The sequence below is a fragment of the Vanessa cardui genome, chromosome 9 (assembly GCF_905220365.1).
Source record: "Vanessa cardui chromosome 9, ilVanCard2.1, whole genome shotgun sequence".
In the NCBI taxonomy this organism is placed as follows: Eukaryota; Metazoa; Arthropoda; class Insecta; order Lepidoptera; family Nymphalidae; genus Vanessa; species Vanessa cardui.
Window position 1 is genome coordinate 12,067,075 of NC_061131.1, and position 21,830 is coordinate 12,088,904.

The 21,830-nt window shown below is 34.6% G+C and overlaps 2 protein-coding genes across 8 annotated transcripts in view; one reads left to right on the plus strand and one right to left on the minus strand.

Annotated features, from left to right (window-relative positions):
* LOC124532542 (tropomodulin-1) overlaps positions 1 to 15,369 on the plus strand; it is an 89,934-nt gene extending 74,565 nt beyond the window's left edge. For 3 of the 7 annotated variants that reach the window (XM_047107491.1, XM_047107490.1, XM_047107492.1), the window contains exons 3-11: positions 1,159 to 1,326; positions 1,746 to 1,869; positions 5,473 to 5,588; positions 6,467 to 6,571; positions 7,331 to 7,582; positions 8,968 to 9,115; positions 10,620 to 10,881; positions 12,222 to 12,276; positions 13,664 to 15,369. In XM_047107491.1, the coding sequence (XP_046963447.1) occupies positions 1,159 to 1,326; positions 1,746 to 1,869; positions 5,473 to 5,588; positions 6,467 to 6,571; positions 7,331 to 7,582; positions 8,968 to 9,115; positions 10,620 to 10,881; positions 12,222 to 12,264 (1,218 nt within the window). In that variant the 3' untranslated portion in view covers positions 12,265 to 12,276; positions 13,664 to 15,369. Of the gene's footprint in view, positions 1 to 1,158; positions 1,327 to 1,745; positions 1,870 to 5,472; positions 5,589 to 6,466; positions 6,572 to 7,330; positions 7,583 to 8,967; positions 9,116 to 10,619; positions 10,882 to 11,133; positions 11,219 to 11,621; positions 11,677 to 12,221; positions 12,277 to 13,663 lie in introns of all 7 variants that reach the window. The other 4 variants (XR_006966644.1, XR_006966645.1, XR_006966646.1 and 1 more) reach the window with 4 other exon arrangements.
* A 353-nt stretch (positions 15,370 to 15,722) lies between these two features.
* On the minus strand, positions 15,723 to 21,260 carry LOC124532474 (geranylgeranyl pyrophosphate synthase-like). Its single transcript, XM_047107381.1, has 9 exons — positions 21,210 to 21,260; positions 20,510 to 20,664; positions 19,749 to 19,890; positions 19,214 to 19,334; positions 18,337 to 18,476; positions 17,582 to 17,617; positions 17,405 to 17,504; positions 16,359 to 16,486; positions 15,723 to 15,846 (listed from the first exon to the last, which is right to left on the minus strand). The coding sequence occupies exons 1-9, from the start codon at positions 21,258 to 21,260 to the stop codon at positions 15,778 to 15,780; spliced, it is 942 nt and encodes a 313-aa protein (XP_046963337.1). The 3' UTR covers positions 15,723 to 15,777.
* Positions 21,261 to 21,830: the final 570 nt, after the last annotated feature.

Sequence of the window (21,830 nt, forward strand, 5' to 3'; positions counted from 1 at the left end):
ATCTTAGACTCTGTTGCTATGTGAGAAGTAATTTAAATTCTTTATACATAATACTAGTATCCATACACAAAAGAATCTATACAATTTAAAAAAAATACAACTTACACTATTTTTAAATAAATCGTCTATATTTTCCAAATTCAAAATCATTTAAAAAATCAACTAGTTAGTGTTATACTTGTCTGGATTTCTACTTTCAATAATAATTTAATGACACTCACTATCTTAGCTCATGCATGTTTATTGTATAATCTAAATTATTAACAGAATATACACCTAGAGTGTCGTATTATCACCCATGTTTATCTTAAGTACCTGGACGAATCATATCGGAAGATAATTAATGATCCAGTTTAATGTATTGTTCATTTGAATTTAGAAGAAAGAAAATATTATATGTTTCAATGTATTAAACAATTATTAAAAAATATCAATTAATTTATATTTTTTTAATTACAGTCATATGCACCATTACAAAATTATTAACCATTTACATTATCAATACACTGCCAAAATTTGGAACTAATATGTTAAATCTATAGCACCCGTAGTTATATATGTATCTATAATACATCCTTCAAATTGAAATACAATAATATTTTAGAACATGACCGTGATAGGTGTGTGGTGCCTTTATTGTATTGTTTTGAATTTAGAATGTAGTCTTGAAAGATGTTCGACTCTTGACCCTTCAATAGAGCGTTTAAAGTACTAATTGAATTAGGTATTAGCATTGTGTTAAATTGCTTGTAATGTTAAAAGTGTTACAATGGAACTCAAGACTTGAATGATTATAGTTTGGTATTGTATAAAATAAGGCATTATTTAACCGCTGCACAATATGTATAAACCTCAGGGAATATTCGTAATCACGGAATGGACTGTCTGTTTTAAATTCTCTAGAGTCTCTAGGTGTATATTGTTTATGTCAATTATGTAATTATTATTATATAGTTCATTGTATTAGGTTGTTTAATTGTTGTAGAAATAAAACATAGAGGGTTACCTTTTTGTTAAATAGGTATATTTAAATTAAGAATGTTATTGTGACAGATTACATTAAAATGGTATTGACATTAATGATTTTGTTTTTAATAATTCTATGCGTATCTGTGCAATTCTAGGATTAAATTAAATGTGTATAATTTATTTTTCCAGGACAACTTTCTCCCTCCCTCGCAGCGAAATAACTACGCGTGCGAGAAGGACCCAACGGGTCCTCTTAATCGGAAGAAACTAATTGAACACATAAACAAACAAGCGTTAGAGACACCAGATCGACCTGAAGTTAAACCATTTGTGCCAGGGGTTATACGTGGTAAAAAGGTAAATAAATAAAAAAAAAAATAAAATTTTTATTTGATGTAAAAATGATTGAAAAAAGAATCAGTGTTGCTAGTAAAAAAAAGTTGTCATTTTTAAAACTCTAATATTTCCATAAATGTAAGCATCTTTCTTGTGCTTAACTGTATACGTAAATATTGTATAATGTGTTGTAATCGGTATCTTCGAAACAATTAGTTACACGAGTTAAAGTATCATCCATGTAAATTTTCAAGGCTGGTAATTATTAAGACATTTGTGTAAACAAAAATTGTCTCCGAGCTTAAATCTGTACTGGCTACATAAAATTATAGAAAAACAAAAAAAAAAATTTAAATTCAATCAAGAGCGAATCGGTTACATCAAGGCTCTGGAACATTATACATGTAAAATGTATTGAATGTCTTTTCTCGTTTTGCCAGTGGATCCCGCCGCCGCCGCCGGAGAAAGTTCGAGACGCGGAAGAACAAATAACCATCGACCTCGGCGACGAATACGAACAAGCGCTCGGCACCGCCTCCCAGGAGGAAATCATCGATCTCGCTGGTAAGAGCCTGCTCATCATATATATCTTCGAAAATTCCAGATACAATGATTTTTACCAATACCATTTTATTATTTTGGATATCTGTTTCCTTATCTTTTCTAAACGTTCTCGAAGACTACAAATTTAATTATTTTAGTTGTCTAATTTTGCTTTGGTCCGTTCAATATCAAAAGAATATTCTAAATTATTTATTCTCTAGATATTTTATACGAATTGATGAATAGCATCAATTCTATACATTTGGACATAATATATTAATTTCATGTTATTTTTAATTGTGAGCTGTTAATTGCTTCAAAGTATTTGTAATACGTCTAGAACAAGTACTACTAATTACTTGTCTAGTAAACTAATAGTAATTTTAGTTGCGTAAAAAAGTAATAAATTATTTGCATTACTAGTTAATATTGTCTTGATGATCGAATTCTCTAAAGGATATGATTTTGTTTAATATAGTGATTTATGTTCAATTATTCTTAATAATGGTGTAGTGGGCACTAGTGAGGTCCTTAATAATATTTAATGTTAGTATTACAAAGCTTATCTCTAAGATAATACTCTTAACGCCCTTTCCTAGAATGTGATATGACTTTGTAATTAAACTAGCTATCTCTTGTTTATATATAATATATATTAAAAGTTTGACTTGTGCTGTGTACATATACGTACATCTTATTAATCGTATAGAATTGCTCTTAATTACGTTAACTTGATGTACCTAATTAGGTTTAATTAGTAACTTGATTGACTGGTTTAACTAATTAATCAATTTCGATATAAGAATAATATGGAACGTGTTCTTAATTTAAAAGCAATTAAACTTAAACGATATTGTAAGCCTAACCGAAAACAATGTCAAAAAATAAAAAGAACATGTTCTTAATTCAAAACTCATTCAATATGAGTGAAATTAAATTCTAAATTTTCAACAGCAATGCTATTATGTGAGCCACTTAAAATATACAGATAATTATACAATAATAAAACACTTATAGTTTGATAATAACTGTATGATATAGATATATCATACGTTATATATCGTATAGTAGTTCTATAAGTAGTAGTAGTAGTACTGCAGTTTTTGCAGGTCTCATTTATCTAACAGCTAGTTTATAAACGATACATAGTATAAAACTAAGTCGCTTACCGCTGTCTCAGCCTATGTATGCTTTGATTTTTAAAATTATGCAACGGATTTTGAAGCGATTTTTTTTTAATAGATAGTGGGATTCGAGAGTAATGTTAACTTTTATAATACATGGATAATAAAGTATCTTTACTTTATAATTAATACTGATAACTTTTAATGTTTCTAATGTTATGTCGAAAATAAACAAATTCTGTAGTATATTTAGTATCAGCATTGCACTCGTGCGAAGCTTGGTCGGGTCGCTAGTAACCATAATAATCTCAGTAGCACTTCGGAATTAACAAGATAATATTTCTCACGTGTTTCCGAAATCACGTAGAGGTCCTATACTTGAACCAAACTATTGTGGTCTTATCGTCTTAAGCTGACTATGAATGTGAGGAAATGTATAGGATACTACTAGTATTTGACACTTGATCTCTCTTTAGATCAGACTTCCTTTATTGTGCTATTCCACTGTTAGTAATAATAATTTCTATTTCATAGTTTTGTTTATCTGTCTTGCTTAATTTTAAAAATCATATACAATTTTTTTATGCATTATAAACTGCCAAGACGTCCCGTGGCTTCAACGCGTGGATCTTAACAAGTCTTCCGTTTCAAAACTGACAAGAATGTGTTCAATGCTAAATTACTTTACATTTTTTCTGCATCAAAATGTCATAATTATATGTAAGTGTCATTGTATCCGATGTCACTAAAAAAGAGAAGAAGAAAATTATGTTTGCGTCACTTGTAATTTACTTCTATTTATAGTTTATTTTTGCTCAAAAAAACAGGATTTGGCTAAGATTGACATCGCATAAGTAATATAATACACACGTAAGATTGTCAGCGAGGAAAACATTGCGATGAAACCGGCAAATACGAGACGTAATAACATATTTCGTATCGACCGCTTCGATTACATAATTTACGCAAATAGATGAATAATAATTGTTAATTTTTATCTGTGTCATTGAGAAAAAATGCTGTTATTTTGGATTTCTAGAACCGTCATAGTCATGTCATGCCCCTCCTCCAAAGTTATTAATTAATTTTCTGTCCCATTTCGGAGTCAAGATCAAGCTCCCTACCAGGCTCTTTTAAAGGGGCATGTTACATTTGACTTTCCTCAATATATCTTTCTTCGTAATCGAAAATGAGAACAAAGTGATTATTGTCAGTGTCCAAACCGAAAATCTTAGATTCAGATTCACCAAGGTGTATTGGATATCTTGGCATTTTAATGTCCAAATAATATTTGTTGTTTAGTCTCGTTGGAAACACGCATTACACGTTCCCCCAAATGAAAAGGGGGTATGTGGGTCTCGCCCATTCCCAGGACGACGCTAATGTGGTCTAGTGCACGGGAATACCCACTAAAAACCATTGGTCTCCGTGTCTTCAGTGGGCGCCACAGGATCGCTTTCGCACATTACCGTGACGATAATGTACCTATTTCGACAAGAAAAACTCGGAATATTTTCAAGTAAATGCAGTGTACTTGATAAATTATATGATTACGAATATAAAATGTAAAGTATAAAAGCCGTTTTACGTTATTAAAGTGCTATTGAAATAAGTTTCTTTGTAATAACATTCGGAAAGAATTCGCGACAATTTGGCAAACCTCCAACCTTATCTAATTGATGATCTTCGTCTTGACGTTAAAACAATCTTTTTCGGATGAAAACCGTGTAAATCCGTCCTCATAAGCGCCTTTGGTATGTGTTATATATTTTTTTTTCTAGAAACTGGGTTATTTGATCTTAGCGACAGTAGCGCACTAGATTATTGTAACTCTGATCTTATGTTACATATTGTAAAAAGTGATTTGTCAGTCCAGTTATTATCATCCTCCTTGAGAAACATGTTTTAGTTGAACTAGCGACCCGCCCCGTCTTCGCACGGGTAAAATACTGATTACTACATATCACAAAAGTAAGTGCCCCGGCCTCATCTGTCTGTATGTTAGGGATAAACTCGAAAACTACTGAATGGATTTTCAAGCGGTTTTCACTAATAGATATAGGGATTTTTTGTAAATAAGTTGAAATAGAACGACAATTGTTAATTAAACACGTCGGAGAAAGCAACAAAATAAAATCAAAATATGTGTTTATTCACGACGTAACATTAAACTTTCAAACTATCAGTGTTACTTTACTATAGTGTTATGTATTATATACAAAATCCATCCTCTCAAAACTGTCTATTAAAAAAAAAACCACATCTAAATCTGTGTCGTAATTTGAAAGATCTAAGCATACATAGAGACAAACAGCAGTAAGCGACTTTGTTTGATACTATGCAATCATAATGATTTATGAGTCCAGTTATTATCCTCCTTGAAAAAAGAATTTTAGTCCAAATTCTAATTCAAGCCGGCTTTCCGCAAGTCCAATTAAGGATGACCCCTGTCAGCCCATCATATATTCATATTATTTGTATTTGGTGGTTTCTTTTCCAGCTATTCTCGGCTTCCACTCCATGATGAATCAGGACCAGTACCACGCGTCGCTGTTGAACAAAGGTCAACCCGTCGGCCTCGGTTGGGATGGCATCACTAAAGCTACAAAACAAAAGGTACAAAACGTATATACTTTATATTCTTCATTGTATGCCAAACTAGTTGTCACCCGTGGCTCCAATTGCGTTTAAGGGGTTTGGCTGTCATGAAATTCGAGTTTGCTTTACACCAAACTTCATCAAATTCGGTTTAGTGGTTTGGTCGTGAAAGAGCGACAAACAGACACACAGACATTATTAATAGAGATTTTACTACGAGCAATCTCATATATTCTACCACCTTACAGTAATACATATATACTAATGTGTTCCGGCTTGAAGGGTGTTATAGTTAAGGTTATAACTGGCTGGTTAGAACATTTTTGATTGATTTACAACATGAAGACTAAGGGGAAAGATTTTAGTAAACTAATCAATTTAGTACCTGAGTTTTTTATGGTACATATAAGTTGGCGGACGGGTATAATGGCCACTTGATGGTCAGTGGTGGTAACACCCATAGACAACCTTGGGAACTAAGTTGTTATGACCCTTGTACCTGTAGTTACACTGTCTCACTCACTCTTAAAACCAGACCACAACAATAATGAGTACTGTTGTTTGGCGGTAGAATAACTGATGAGTGGGTGGTACTTACACAGACGGGCTTGCACAAAGCCCTACCTTTAAGTAAAAGTTTAAGTTAAAGTGAGCTTTTATTTTTTGTGTATAACATATTTTGTTCAAGTTTAATTTTAATACCTGTAAGGGTCAGTAAATCGGAATAACTACATTAACAATACGCATAACATCTTAGTTCTCAAGGTTACTATTTTTTACGATGCCAAAGTCGTTTGACGGTCGATAATGGCTATGTACTCTTTATTACGTGATTTTATTAAAAAGTGTCTTTTTACAACGGAATTACTTTTTATTATGCTTATTATATTCTACAGGTATATCCCATGGATCCTCCTAACGACGTAGATCCAGATAAAAGTATCGACAGAGTGAAAGAAAACGACCAGACGTTCCTTGATCTCAATTGGAATAACATTAAGGTAAGCTACTTGAATAATTTCCACTCGCCCTTATGAAATATCCTTAGTTTCTCAAATGACTTCCGACAAATGTGTGTGTGAAATGATTTCTGACATTGGTTTTCGGTGACAGCAATTTGACCAAAGAACTTAGACATGGGTGATAACTGGTGATGTAATTCAACCAATGAGCGTTAGAGTCTGAAACGTCAAATTTGGAATAAATTAAATTTGTACTTATTGAATATGGAACAGTTCTCGATATTTAATTTCAATTAAAAAAAAAACTAAATCGATTACGATTTAATGTTTTGAGTTCGGTTTTTTTCATGTGTTAATTCATTACATATTACACACATTAATCAGCGGCAATGATGTTGTAGCAAACAGATATGTTATTAACGCGCAAAAAGTGAAGACTAGAAAACGTCCTAATTGGGACGTTTGCCTTTAGTTGTTTTACGTAGTAATACGTTATTATACATCATCATTACGTAGTAATACGTTTTGCGTAATTAAAACATCTAGTTATCCCTTTTATCTTTTTATCCCTTTTACTTATTGTTTTTATCAAGCTATCCTTTTTACTTTTAACGAAATGTAAAAATAAACTAAAATAAACGGTCACCGGCGCGGCACACTTTTTTCTGTTGTTTAGTATGGGTATAACATATCTGTTTATTGGAATATCATTGGTCAGCGGTAAAAGAAAACATTGTGACGTCACAAATGCGAGACGAAATCACACGTAAATCGATCATTGGGTGGTTCCGTTCGCAGAACATAAGCGACGAGAAGTTTGAGAAGCTGTTCGAGGCTCTGAAGACGAACACTCACCTGGAGGTCGTGTCGCTGGTCAACGTGGGGCTCAACGACCGCACGGCGGCGCTGCTGGCCGACGCGCTGCAGGCGAACTCCTCGCTGCGCGTCGTCAACGTCGAGACCAACTTCATCAGCCCCGCCGGCGTCGTGCAGCTCGTGCGCGCTCTGCTCCACACCACCTGCGTCGAGGAGTTCCGCGCCTCTAACCAGGTGACCCATGATTCTTGATTCTCACGTCGCCTTTGTCCATTACTATTCCAAGTCTAGTAGGCCCACCCACTCATCAGTTATTCTACCGCCAAACAACAGTACTCTGCGCTCTCTCCCAGTAGTCTCCTGAGCCTTTTGATTCTCACGTCACCTTTGTCCATTGATTCAAAATCAATATATATTCTAGTAGGCCTTTACAAGCACTTGGTGGTAGAGCTTTGTGCAAGCCCGTCTGGGTAGGTAGGCCAAACAACAGTACTCTGCGCTCTCTCCCAGCAGTCTCCTGAGCCTTTTGATTCTCACGTCACCTTTGTCCATTGATTCAAAATCAAAATATATTCCATCCAAGTAGGCCTTTACAAGCACTTGGTGGTAGGGTTTTGTGCAAGCCTCAGTATTGTTGGGTTCCGGTTTGAAGGGTGAGTGAGCCAGTGTAACTACAGGCACAGGGACATAACATCTTAGTTCCCAAGGTTGGTGGCACATTGACGATGTAAGGACTATTCCTTTAACATTTATTACAGCGTCAATGTCTATGGGTGATGGTGACCACTTATCATCAGGTGGCCCATATGCTCTTCCGCCAAACTTTTAAAAAAAAACTGGCAAGGTCCTCAATAGTTAGTCATTAAATAAAGTAAAGTAAAAGTAAAGTAACAGCCTGTCAATTTCCCACTGCTGAGATAAGGCCTCCTCTTCCATGAAGGAGAGAGCTTGGGACATATTCTACCACCCTGTTCCAATGCGGGTTGGTGGAATGCACATGTGGTAGAATTTCGATGAAATTAGACACATGCAGGTTTCTTCACGATGTTTTCCTTCACCGCCGAGCACGAGATGAATTATAATACAAATTAAGCACATATATAAAGTGGTGCTTGCCTGGGTTTGAACCCGCAATCATCGGTAAAGATGCACGCGTTCTAACCACTGGGCCATCTCAGTCTCAGTCATTAACCTCTTGTTTGTTGAAACACCGGCTCCCGGTATAAACACATTTTGGCCGCAACTGTTGACATACCGGGAGCCGGTATGGCTAAGTGTGTTCTGTTATTCGCTCTGAAGTACCCTTTGTTGAAAGTTTATATATTAGCTATGATTGAGTATTTATATAGAAATGGTTGAAAGTGAATAAAGATTATTCAATTTACAATAAGATTCATAACTTGAATTGACTTGATTCGTACTAAATACGGAGAAAATCTAGTTACAATAAAAGTCTGTCTCAAAATTGGGCTGTCTGTTGACCATACCGGCTCCCGGTATAACAGGTGACACACGATGGGCTAATGTCATTTAACATACGAAAGGTTAAATACAATTTCTTAATTTTAAAAATATTTTTTCTCTACAATATCTCGTAATGCTTCGTATTGTTGTTGCAGCGGTCGCAAGTGCTGGGCAACAAGACGGAGATGGAGATAACGCGGCTGGTGGAACAGAACCCCACTCTGCTGCGGCTCGGCCTGCACCTCGAGTACAGCGACGCGCGCCACCGCGTCGCCTCGCACCTGCAGCGCAACATCGACAGAAGTGAGTAGCCTACCCATCGCACGACCAGTCGCTCGATCAGTCGCTAGATCAGTCGCTAGATCTCTAGTAAAGTTAGTTATCGGCGAACTGATCGCTGCACTCGTTGGCAGATTTTACGAGTGGAGTGATTATGAAGTTTTTTATCGCCCGACCAGTCGCTAGATCTCTCGTAAACTTAGCTATCAGCGAACTGATCGCTACACTCGTCGGTAGATTTTACATCTACCCGAATGGAGTGATTATGAAGTTTTTTATCGCCCGACCGGTCGCTAGATCTCTAGTCAACTTAGTTATCGGCGAACTGATCGCTGCACACGTCGGCAGATTTTACTTGTACCCGAATGGAGTGATTATGAAGTTTTTTATCGCCCGACCGGTCGCTAGATCTCTAGTCAACTTAGTTATCGGCGAACTGATCGCTACACTCGTCGGCAGATTTTACTTGTACCCGACTGGAGTGATTATGAAGTTTTTTATCGCCCGACCGGTCGCTCGATCAGTCGCTAGATCTCTGGTCAACTTAGCTATCAGCGAACTGATCGCTGCACTCGTCGCTAGATGTACCCGACTGGAGTGATTATGAAGTTTTTTTTATTATTTGTCAAATCTTAGTAGGTTTACTGGTCATCGTATTTTGAGTAAGTTTACTAAAATTTTTGAGTTTCAGTTTGAAATCTTAGTTTAAATGGTTTAAGTAAATCTTTAATAAAGCGGTGACGCATCTATGCGTCATTTGTATATGCGACTTGGTATTAACTAATTCTTACTCTTGTGTATTGTTATCAAAAAGGATGATTTACTGGGTCGCTTTAACACAGGATGCTGGATAAGTTAATTACGATTAATTAATGATAAGTATCGATTTCCTTACTACGTCGTCTTGTCTTGTCTTGTTACTTTGTTTCGAAATTAGGAAATATTTGTAGCCATTTAAAGTTGCTTTCATATTTTCAAAGATGAATTAAAACAAAACACAAAGGAGTTGAGTTTTATGAAACTACTATTACATAATTAAATATAATATTATATTACACCACAGTGTTATTACAAGAATGTATTAATTGGAGCTAATTGATATATCTATTTCAAAAACCACAACATGCTTGCCATTTCATACCATAGACAATATCAGCACATTAAATCCGATGTACCATCAACAGCTACATTATCAATTCATTGCGGGCCGGAGCGCCTCGGGGGCACGCGCGGCGACTCCACACTCGCTAGTAAACACCTTGTCGTTGACCATAGCGTAACCATAGACACCCGTAGTAACGCATAGCGTCTCACATCCTCGCCTATTAACACGATCGACCACCGTGCGATATCACTCTCACTTTCGACCGTCGATGGCTCGGGACCCTCGCCGACGACATGTGAAAGATTATCGCTACGACGTCACAGAATACGGACGTCGCCCTCTCGATCGAATCTCATTCGGCATCGACGACTCGAGACCGACCAGTGCTGGGTCGGAATCGATAAATGGTATCGATATTGTCAGATTGCCGTTTGCAAAAGCGAGCGAGCGTGTCTCTAAGCTTGCGCCTGCCGCGCGGGCGGCCGCCGGCGGTGGGCGTGGACAGTAGCCTCCTCAACCTCACGCCGCCCAGCGCCGACACGCTGACGCCCACGAGCGACCGCAGGGTCCTCGACAAGCCGATTGTCGCGACCGACTCGTTGTCCGATGACAAATCGCTCGCTGGATCCCAGAAAGGAAATTTCGTCATGGCGGAGCCGCCAGACATTAACCCAGAGCCCCACTCGTGAGTAAACACGACTCACACGACACGCGTGACCGACCACAGCCTACTGTACCCCCGCCCCCCACTTAACTCCGTGTAAAGACATCAAACACGTGAAATCGCTCAATCTATCGATGGATACAATGTGAATATGTCCGTGTAAATACAATCGATTGGAACCGATTGATCGATTTCGCGCTCGGCCGACTGTCGCTGTCGGGCCGGTGTGTGACACAACTGTTCCTCAGTCAGAGTATTTTATTCCCTTTACAGTACGGAAAGACCTAACGCTGCGACTTCAGTTCAGATTCTTTAACAACCTGCAAAAAGGGGCGCGTAGCCAATAGAATTTATAAAGGTCAGGCCCCGAGCGGGCTCTTCGAGTTGGCACGGCAGCGTATAACATACTTCGCTTCGATTAAAGCTTATTTTACAGTGTCGATTTATTTTTCATCACTTACAATAATAATTTATCGATGCAGTTTTATGAATATTTTATTTTCTTTATACTCACAAAATTTATTGATATGTATACATAATCACACACATCGATCGATAGACACACATTGTAAAACTGCATCTATAGACGTTAATGAAATGTCACTCTTGTATTACTTCTAGTAGACGATTACTTCTATAAATTAACATTTCCAAATTTTACTTTTAATACATTTAACTCAACGCGATTACACGAATCAGAGTGAAATATTGAATCATTATAATACTTTCTATATTTTAATCGTAAACAATTTAATTTTTAGCCGAGAGGGGAGCGTAGAACCGAATGATAATATGTAGAATCGCCGCCAATAATTGGTAAAATTCATTTTTATTTTGGCGCGAATGCTGTATAGTCTGTATGAGAACCGTTATTTTTCGAAGCGTAACGGTTTCATTTCAACAACACTAGGCTTTCGCTAATAAACATCTATCGCTTAGTGAGCCTTCAAAAAGCAAGGGGGTCGTTTTCAACAGACGTACTATCTGATTCCTAGTCTGCATTTAATTATTATTATTTTTTTTTTTCATTTGAAATTGTAAACGACACTATACTAACTTCACGCATGATTGTGTGAACTAACCGAATGCGAGAATGAATTTTGAATAATGACACGAATAAACTTATTATAGCATGACAAGATGTTTTTAAAAATAGAACTGCTCGTAATCCTGTTTGTTTTTTTTTAATTAATATTTAAAATAATTATGACATGAAACCTAAGTGCCAGTGACATATACTTGGAATGCAATCGATTATGTTTTTTAATCGATTATTTGAAACGATAACGAGTAAATGTCGCTAGTTAAGTATGTTTGTATGTATATAAAACCTTGACGATATGTTGGTGTGTGTATTGCAGTACGCCAACAACGCCGGAGCCAGAGCGGCGCTTAGAGTTGTAAACGACACATGTGGTGAGTAAAATATGTTTAAATATCATAAAATTAGCCGCACATTAGCGATTTTTAATCGGTAAATTAGTGTTTTGGTATTTAATATGACCTTTTTTTAAATTGTCAAATATGCAATAAATGGAATTTTAATCGATAATGTGCGGTTATAATTACTTTAATGATCATGACTGACCACTGTTTGAGTTATTTAAATGACGTCACAGAACAATGGTCATTTGACTTTTGAATCATGTATAATGTTCCAAATAACTAATTTATTGTATATAAATACCTTAATCCCTTAATGTAATGTAAATATTTTATGTTTATCCGATGCTAAATACACTTCACATGTCATTCGAGCAAGTAAATAACTATTTCACACACAAAAAATAATTCATAGCGTTTCCTTAAACTATACTATAGGTAAATAATAATGCAAGCGTCATCATCAATGTTATTTAATCTGTTATATATTATTTATAATGTCATAAATCATATATCAAGCATGATATATCATAAACTCAAAACGATATAAATAGCAAAACGAAAGATGAAATTAAAAATCATTTCAGTACTCACTCATTTTGTTACACATCGATATTTGTTTATTTTCTAATATTTATTTCTCTTTAAAGTTACCATTCGACTGCGAATTATTAATTTTAAGCTTTTCTTAAACCATTATGTAACGTCGTGTACATAAATCATTTCAGTATCAAAGGTCATTTTAAATGTCACAATTTGATTCAGTCGCCTTGTCATGTTGACTGTACCATAAGGTGAAGTAGGACTGAGGTAATAACAAAAAAGGTGTTTAATTTAGAAAATTTTACTGAATTAAAAGCATCGAAATCGATCTGTAGGTATATCTACTATGTAACATGTACATGGGTATAGTACGACACAACTTAGATGTAGCATCGGCTAAATTCGTAAAACCGATCACATCCGAATTAAGTTCGCTATCCCAAATTATCAATATTTATTTCTCATGCTAATATGATCTTTGCACAAACGTAATAACTTGTAATATCATATGACCTAATATATTAGTACCGTCGATGTACATATACTTGCTTTCTCTGACGCGAGAATCAATAGCGACGAATAGCGTCGAATAATGGCGCGATAGGGAGCTGTTTCTATTGGTTGTGTAAATCGGCAGTAATCGGTTTTATTTTCATTCCATTGCATTTTCCGATGCAACATCTAATTTGGGTCGTACTATACAGTGTATATATATCTTATTAAGAAATTATATTGAAATCAATAATCATACACCGAGATGTATAAAAGTACTGATACCAATACCACAATGGCTGTAAATCTGACAAGGTGACGGGTCTAATAAAAAAGAGTGCATTGTTTACGGCTCATGTGTAAAAAATAAGGTGTTCCTACACAGGTGGGCGAATCCGGCGCTTGAGCCAGTTCACGCGCAGCCGCAGCTACGTCGTGGGCTGGATTCCTTGACCACACGCGCTCGCACTGTCACGCTCTTTGTCACTGTGTAGCACGCCCCTTATAAAAGCCTTCTATAAATATATCTTGTGTTATTCCTAAACGAATAAAAATGTTCTTTAATTGAAGATGTATTCTATTTTTAAATGTTGGGCTTGAATAGTGTTCGATATACGCTTGGAAAGGGTCTCTCCGCAGTTCATCGGGCTGTACTGATTATTTTAATGATAAGGCAGTTTTATTACAATTGTATAAGAGTCGATTTCTTCAACTGACAGTTAAATCAAAAAAATGTAATTGATGTTTTGATAATTTTTCTATACAAAATCATGTAATCATTCGTGTTAACTGACGATTCAAAAAATCGATTCTTAATCGAATGATTTAGTGTAAAATTCAAAAATATTTTTACTACGATCGTCGTGGTGTTCGATATTATTCGATGTTGTTGGCGTTGAATATGGACTATGATTTGACTTTATTTGACGGCCCGGTGATAGATGACAGATGATCCTCGCAAGATCGAAATATATTAACTTAATTGGTGCTTGCAACTTTATAAAAATGACAAATTAAATCGATTTAAATATTTGACTTTATATCTTGCCTCGATTAAAAGAATAAATTTTGTCTTTTATTATATTTAAAAAAAAAAAAACGACTACACAATTACAAAGATATGTTTTGACAGATAATTAAGTGTGCTTGATGAAAGAATATTGTGCGCGAACAATATTTTTGATTTTATTTAATAATAAGATCTATGATCATAGACAAGTCGATGGCAGGACCAATCACTAGTTGGAAACTTTGTGTTAATTAAGAATACAGTAAATAAAATCACGAATATTGTCTATGTTTGATTGATTCGTACGTTTACAATATTAATTCTAATTTTAGTGTGCTAATGAAATCGTATTAATTTTTATCATTTAATTGTAATATATGTTATAGACGTGCACATTCCATTAATACATAACATACTTCTCTACTAAACATTTTATTACAGATAAAAAAAAGAAACATTATCAATGTTATAGTCTACAGTTGATAATAAATAATTAATTTAAAATTGAATCATAAAATTAATTGTTAACTATAAACTGCCATTTATGAATAAGAGAAGTAATGTTCTGTGTCAATGGATTTTAAGTTTAACGTTTTCAAAAAAGCACTAGGTTTTTTAATCTGTTATACGCTGTTTTATCTGTGGTCAAGTTCGCTTTCGATCGAAGGCTTGCAACATTTATCGACTGTAACCTCTTGCTTTCTTGAAATAATATATTTGCTTATCTTTTAAATTGTAACTTATTCATAGAGTCTACTGCGGAATTTAATTGTCCATAACATTGTGATATAAACATCATGTGTTTCCATTAAAAAAATATTGCTTTGTTTTTTTTTCATTCTAGTTTCAATTTAAGAGAGATTATTTGTAAATGAATTTTAGATTTTTAATGTATTTTTTTTTGTTGTACCGAGCTATGAAATTTAAAATTATAATAAATGATTAATTTTAATTTTTAATTATAGATTTTATTTATGTCGACATGATAATGTATGGAGCATTTTGGTCCAACGAAAACTTGGCTATTAGAGTCGCAGTTGTGTAGTTTTGTGACAAAATATAAATAAAGCGATTAAACATAATGTTTGTTTTAATTATTTATAGATAATACATAACACATGTAAACATATGATCTGAACTCTCACTTTGAATGAATGTATAAAATTTATTGAACATAAAGTGTACAAGTGTGTAAGTGCAAGCAACATAAGTGTGTGTGTAAGTGTGTAAGTTTTTTTTTGTAATTTTCTCCTTATCTTTTTTCTTTATTGTTTACATTTCAAACGTGTTTCATACACTTTTTCTTTAACAACAATATTTTTATATACATTTAATAAACCATGCATTTAATCCAAATTATATTTGATAAATTTATAATATATTTTAAAATGTTTAATAGAATTTGACAAAATCGTTCGTCGTTAAATTATTACTCCCTTTGAAATAAAAGGTCACAAGAATAATATTCTCTACATGAACTTTATTACTTTTCACGATTTCCAACTCAAAAGTTCGTCGAGAACGGCGACCATCATCGGGTTACCTCCAAAGCGAGCGATCTGCACAGAATATAATCATAACACTTATAAATATAATAATGCCTTTTTTCAGGACTGTATTTGACTTAGCTAAAAAAATAAAAGTAGTCTATGGAATCTTTGCTTAGCTGTATATAAGTTAAGAGTGCCAAAGAAGGCTTTGTATGAATAAAGTGCATGGCGAATGCTCTCAATGATATTTGACGACCTCCATGGTCGAGTATTGTGTACACCGGTTTTCATGGGTACGCCACTCTGAGGTCCCGGGTTCGATTCCCGGCCGAGTCGATATAGATTACCATTAGTTTTCTATGTTGTCTTGGGTCTGAGTGTTTGTGGTACCGTCGTTTCTTCTGATTTCCATAACACAAGTGCTTCAGCTATTTACATTGGGATCAGAATTATGTTAGTGATGTTGTCTCATATTTATTTATTATGAGAAATACGAGTAAAGATTTTGTATGATAATTAAACAATAGGATATACCTAACCAAAAATCTTATTTTATTATTTTACAAAATTGAAATACAAACCTCTGCCCTTAATTTCCGGTCGACCTCCGAAAGCACGTTCTGCGTGTACTTCAAACTGCCGGCGTTCTCTAGCAGCGACACGAAGTACTTCTTCAAATTTATATCGCGAGTTCTTTGACGAAGAATATCTTTACGTGAAAGTCAGGAATTGATTATTGGATAATATTTGATCAGACATACATATTTCTAGCACAGAACCAACAGCTATACCTAAGTGCCTTTCGGGAGTATAAAAATTGTCAACCAGAGTTCTGTTAACAAGTAGCACATGCCTTAGTGATTTATTTACCTATACCCTTTTAGAGTCGAGATGGCCCAGTGGTTAGAACACGTGCATCTTAACCGATGATTTCGGGTTCAAACCCAGGCAAGCACCGCTGATTCATGTGCTTAATTTGTCTTTATAATTCATCTCGTGCTCAGCGGTGAAGGAAAACATCGTGAGGAAACCTGCATGTGAGAAATTTCATTGAAATTCTGCCACATGTGCATTCCACCAACCCGCATTGGAACAGCGTGGTGGAATATGATCCAAAACCTTCTCCTCAAAGGGAGAGGAGGCCTTTAGCCCAGCAGTGGGAATTTACAGGCTGTTGTTGTTGTTGTATTACGTCTTTAATTCATAATTAATTATTTCATTAATCAACATATTATATTACGCTCTAGAAAAAAATTTAAACTTCCTAGTTGTAAACTGACGTCCAATTATTTTGTTATTAAAAAGGTAGGACGCCGAAGAAGCACATTTGGTTATTCGATAGATCCTGGACAACGTTACGATGTCAGAGTATAATAATTTGAAGTGTAGGTACTAATTATTGGAATGTGTTTTATTTTGACAAAAACTCGTAAAACCCGCAAGTACTAAAACTTCATTCAAACTAAAAAAGAAAAAAAAATAAAAAAATCATTAATGATTTACCTTCCTTTTGTTCGAGCCAATTCGAGAAAATTCGTGATCTTCAGCTTTATAAGCCACTGATCCGACAATGCAGTTAAAGCGTTAAACTAGTTTTTATAAAAATAATATATTTAATAAAGGATACTCATAATTTGGTCACTTGCCTCAGTCCTCATCGCGTGTATGATCATTAATGTAAACTTGCCTTCCGTGATGTCCTCACAAAAACTATCATCTTTACACATCTAGAAATACTCATAAATATGTACAATGTTAAAGGATAGATAACAAATTACCCAAATAAAGCTTACTTTGAACTTACCAGCTTGTTTTCAACTCCAGGCCAGTCTTCTAATGCCTGAAATAAAGTGGAATATTATTGATAATTATACGGTTTAGGAGCCGAGATGGCCCAGTGGTTAGAACGCGTCAATCTAAGGCAGGAAAGCACCACAGAATATTCATGTTTATAATTCACATTGCTCGGCGCTGAAGAAAAACATCGCGAGAAAACCTCCATGTGTCAAATTCCATGGAAAATTCTGTCACATGTGTATTCCACCAACTCGCATTAGAACATCGTGGTGGTATATGCTCCAAACCTTCTCCCCAAATGGAGAGGAGGCCTTAGCCCAGCTGTGTGCCAGCGCTGAAAACAATCTACAGTAACGGACCTATAAAGATAGAGAGGCCATCTACTTGAACGTCACAGTAGGTAGGTACCTATAATATGACTTCCATTAAAGCTAAATGTATTAAGGTATATTTTAGTGACTAGCCTTATTAAAAATATATACAGAAAAATGGTACAATTGTAATACCGTTTTAAGGGTGAGTATCACTAGGTATAGGGGATTTTTAGGAATATAACAATTAGAAGACAGTAGTAAAATTGTCTATACCTCAATCTCTTATTGTCCTAGTTCATATAATAATTAACAGTACACTTCAAGTCTATATCTATAGCGCATTGGCGATGCAGGGGATGTTTCCTTGTGACCACTCTTCGGGTAGCCCCTTTGATAGTCCACTGAATAATCATTATTTGAGAGCATGTATAAATACCGATAAACCCACCTCTTGATGGCTTATATTGCAATAATCATCTCTGATCTGGAAATAGTATGCCAGTAACAGCGCAAAGCGGCTGTAATCTGTTTTGTTTTCACTTAACGACTGTATCATGTCAAGAACCATCATAAACAGTCCACCCGTCTCTAAAAATAATAAAAGATAATTAGCCTTCCTAGCACTTTATAAAGGAAACACAAATCTATTCATGTGAATGCACAACAAAAAGTTAAGGAATTTTTTTGCTTTCTTAGGACACTCCTACTCCAAAAGTATTTACAATTACTTTTATTATTTATTTTATTTAGAGATTATAACAATTATTTATATATTATCCTTAAAAAATATGAGATAACTTGACAAAAGTGATGTGTGGGTACAGTCAGAGTAAAAGTAAAACCTGCGTCAGTCTTCAAATTCATTCCTTTATCAAGTCGTAAGCTCTTAGTACCTTTTAAATAATTGCGATGCAATATGTCATTCTCAATAGGCAAAGCAGATTATCGATCATACGCACACGAAAATAGATCTTCAGGTGACGAACCTTTTCTTACGTTTTCGTACGTTTAACAAAAAAAGTTTTAAACTGTTTATATATTGTTAGTTCTTATTTTTATGCCTTTGTTTGATAGTTTGAAGCCAGAACATTTTAAAATATAGCCTATTGAACTAAGATCTTAAAATCGGTTCTTAGTTGAAGTTATCACGTAACTTACCCAAAAAAAGAAACTAAGTAATATGTGCATTCCTTTAATATGGGCACGCATCAATATAAATATTGGTCAAATTCTTTGAAAAAATCCCATTCGGTAACAAACATGATAATGATAAAAAGATCTATCTAAAGAATAAATCTATATAAATATCATAAAGTATTACGTACTCATTTCCACCATCCTGCGAAATTGTTCCTCAGTTGGACACATGAAACGGTCTCTCCAGTATATTTCGAGACCCTGACCACGAACCGCATCTAGAAAATTTTTCGCGACCAATTGATCTCCCTATCAAAAATAAACATATTATTCTTGTGTTTTTGACACGCCGTGATGCTAAGGACTGTTGGGTACTCTTGTAGAATATTATTCACTGCCTCTCGAGATATCCCAGAAAAGCTATCTATATTTTCGTCAGTTCATAGTAATTTGTGCTACTTCCAGTACCAAATGTTTGCTGTGCATAAAATGGCTATGAATATTTTTTGTCAGTCAATAGTCATTTTCCGAAAATTAATATACAATATTGGAAGTGATTTACTGATTTTTTTAGTCTCGGGTAGTATAAGAAAATTTTAATGTTATTTAATTTGCACATCTAGGTTTTTGTATTTTAGGCTTTTTTAAGATTCCTCTTGGATAACTGTGAAATGTTAAGGTTTTTAGGGAATCAAATAAAGAGAGAAAAAAGTTATATTTTACCTTCGGACATATTTTCGCGGCTTTTTCCATTTCTGCAAATACGACATGGACTGAAGTGTTAATTACAAGTGGTATTCCGTAGACACAATGCGCTGCTGGCAAACCGCGTCGTATCCTTGCGTCGTCCTGAATATCATCAACCCTTAAAAAATAGACTCAATAAACGAACTTGATTGAGAGTAATACAGAAAGACATAGTAATAGTTTTATAGGTTAAGTTTAAAGTCTGTTTTTATAGAATTTTTATCTACGGACAATGTTGTGAATGATGAATGATGATGATGACGAACCGTGGATGATGATGAGAAAATAAACCAATATCATCCGCACTTAGTTTGGTATTCTTAGCGGAAACGAAGTAACTGTGCAGGAAAAGTTATATCAGATATATCTGAGAGCAAACACATTTGCACTCTCTACTTCCTCTCACTCGTATGAAATATCCGATACGATTGGAGAATTGCAGTACATACCAGACGTACCCAAACCTCTACCATGGGAAATGTGTTGGTAACATTAAATGAATAAATAAATATGAGATAACAATGTAAGTAGCTATTGCACTTGTGTCATGAAAAATCAGAAGTAACGACGGTAACATAAACACCCAGACCCAAGACAACATAGAGAATTAATGATATTCTACATCGACTCTGTCGGGAATCGAACCTAGGATCTCGGAGTGGCGTACCCATGAAAACCGGGATACACAGTACTCGACCACGGAGGTCGTCAAATTTATGTATAATTAAAATACTTACAATAATGTTCCCACGTGGATTGAGTTGACTGTATCCACAATGGCTTGCATCTTGTCGTAAGGAATTTGTAGCCAATGGTTGAAAGCCATTGCGCTTTTAACACGTAGTTTTTTGCCACTGATTTGTAAGAGATAAGTGTGTGGTGATAGAAGCTCCTTAAAAAAACAATATAAGAAAATGTATAAAATGAATGAAGATTTCAACTTCACAAGTGTACAGTTAGTTATTTATTTTGTGGATAAAATCACGCGTATTATTTAACTGAGGATAATGACTAGCTTATTTGTTCCCTAGAAGGCAATATCTTATGATCTATCAGCCATGGAAACCGCATTTCATATTAAGAAGACGTTAAAGTCGGAAAAACCGAAGAACTGTAAAACGCGCGCTCGTGTACGACATCTTTTATAGGTACTAAGTTATTTGAAGTTAGTAGATTATTATTTAAAATTTAAAATCAAATATCCGTTCTATTTATCCACAGAATAGAAGATGTACTTTTTCTGCCAGATATTATTTCACAGTATAGCCAATTACTACACTCCGATCAAATATTATTTTTGATTTATTTTTTTTATAGAATTGTACAATATGGTAATAAAAAATTAATAATAATCAGTAAACCCTTTATTATTTCAATAAAGTGCATTACATATTTGATTAATTTTCAAGTGCAGAAAAGAAAAATTAGAAAACTTACTTTTTCCATAAACAATTCTCCATTTTCCTCAAAATTCTTTTGCTCTTCCATTCTTTTGTGATCTGTGTTGTGGATCGGTTAAATGACGATAATCGTATAAAATGACGAATATTGTTTTACTTATATATAAAAACGTTTTTATCTATATTGTTTGAATATTGCAACTTTTTAATAATATTCAAAAGATTTATGATTTTTAAATATATTCAAATCAACCCAACTTTACCTATTATTTGTAAACTGTCATATTACAGTGTTTAATTAAACGCCAAGCTACCACCGGTTCGGCAAGTAACTTAGTAGTTACTCATTTCCAATATTTTTTTTACAAAATGTCGTTAAAGTACAATAAATACTGTAAAGATACTTTTTTATCCTCAATATGTATGTATCTATATACTTTTATACTTAGATCTTGTAAACCTTTTTTTATTTTATATATGTCGGCGCGAAACTAAGAAAAACACGTGTCCAGAAATGATTATTTTAATAACTTAAAACTGTTTCATTGTTAATTTAACCAAGCGCCCGCCGGTATCGACAGACTTGTTTGAGCCGTCGCAGCGATCAGACCGCCTAATATTGGAATAAATCAAAGAAGAATATTTCCTGAGTTTAATT

Excerpts from the sequence above, each read along its gene's own strand:
- LOC124532474 (XM_047107381.1), bottom strand. The coding sequence starts at position 21,260 with ATGGAAGAGCAAAAGAATTTTGAGGAAAATGGAGAATTGTTTATGGAA. Across the intron at positions 17,505-17,581 it reads CTGGAGTTGAAAACAAGCTG|ATGTGTAAAGATGATAGTTT; the intron begins GTAAGTTCAAAG and ends GAGTATTTCTAG. Across the intron at positions 16,487-17,404 it reads GGCAAGTGACCAAATTATGA|ATATTCTTCGTCAAAGAACT; the intron begins GTATCCTTTATT and ends TTTCACGTAAAG.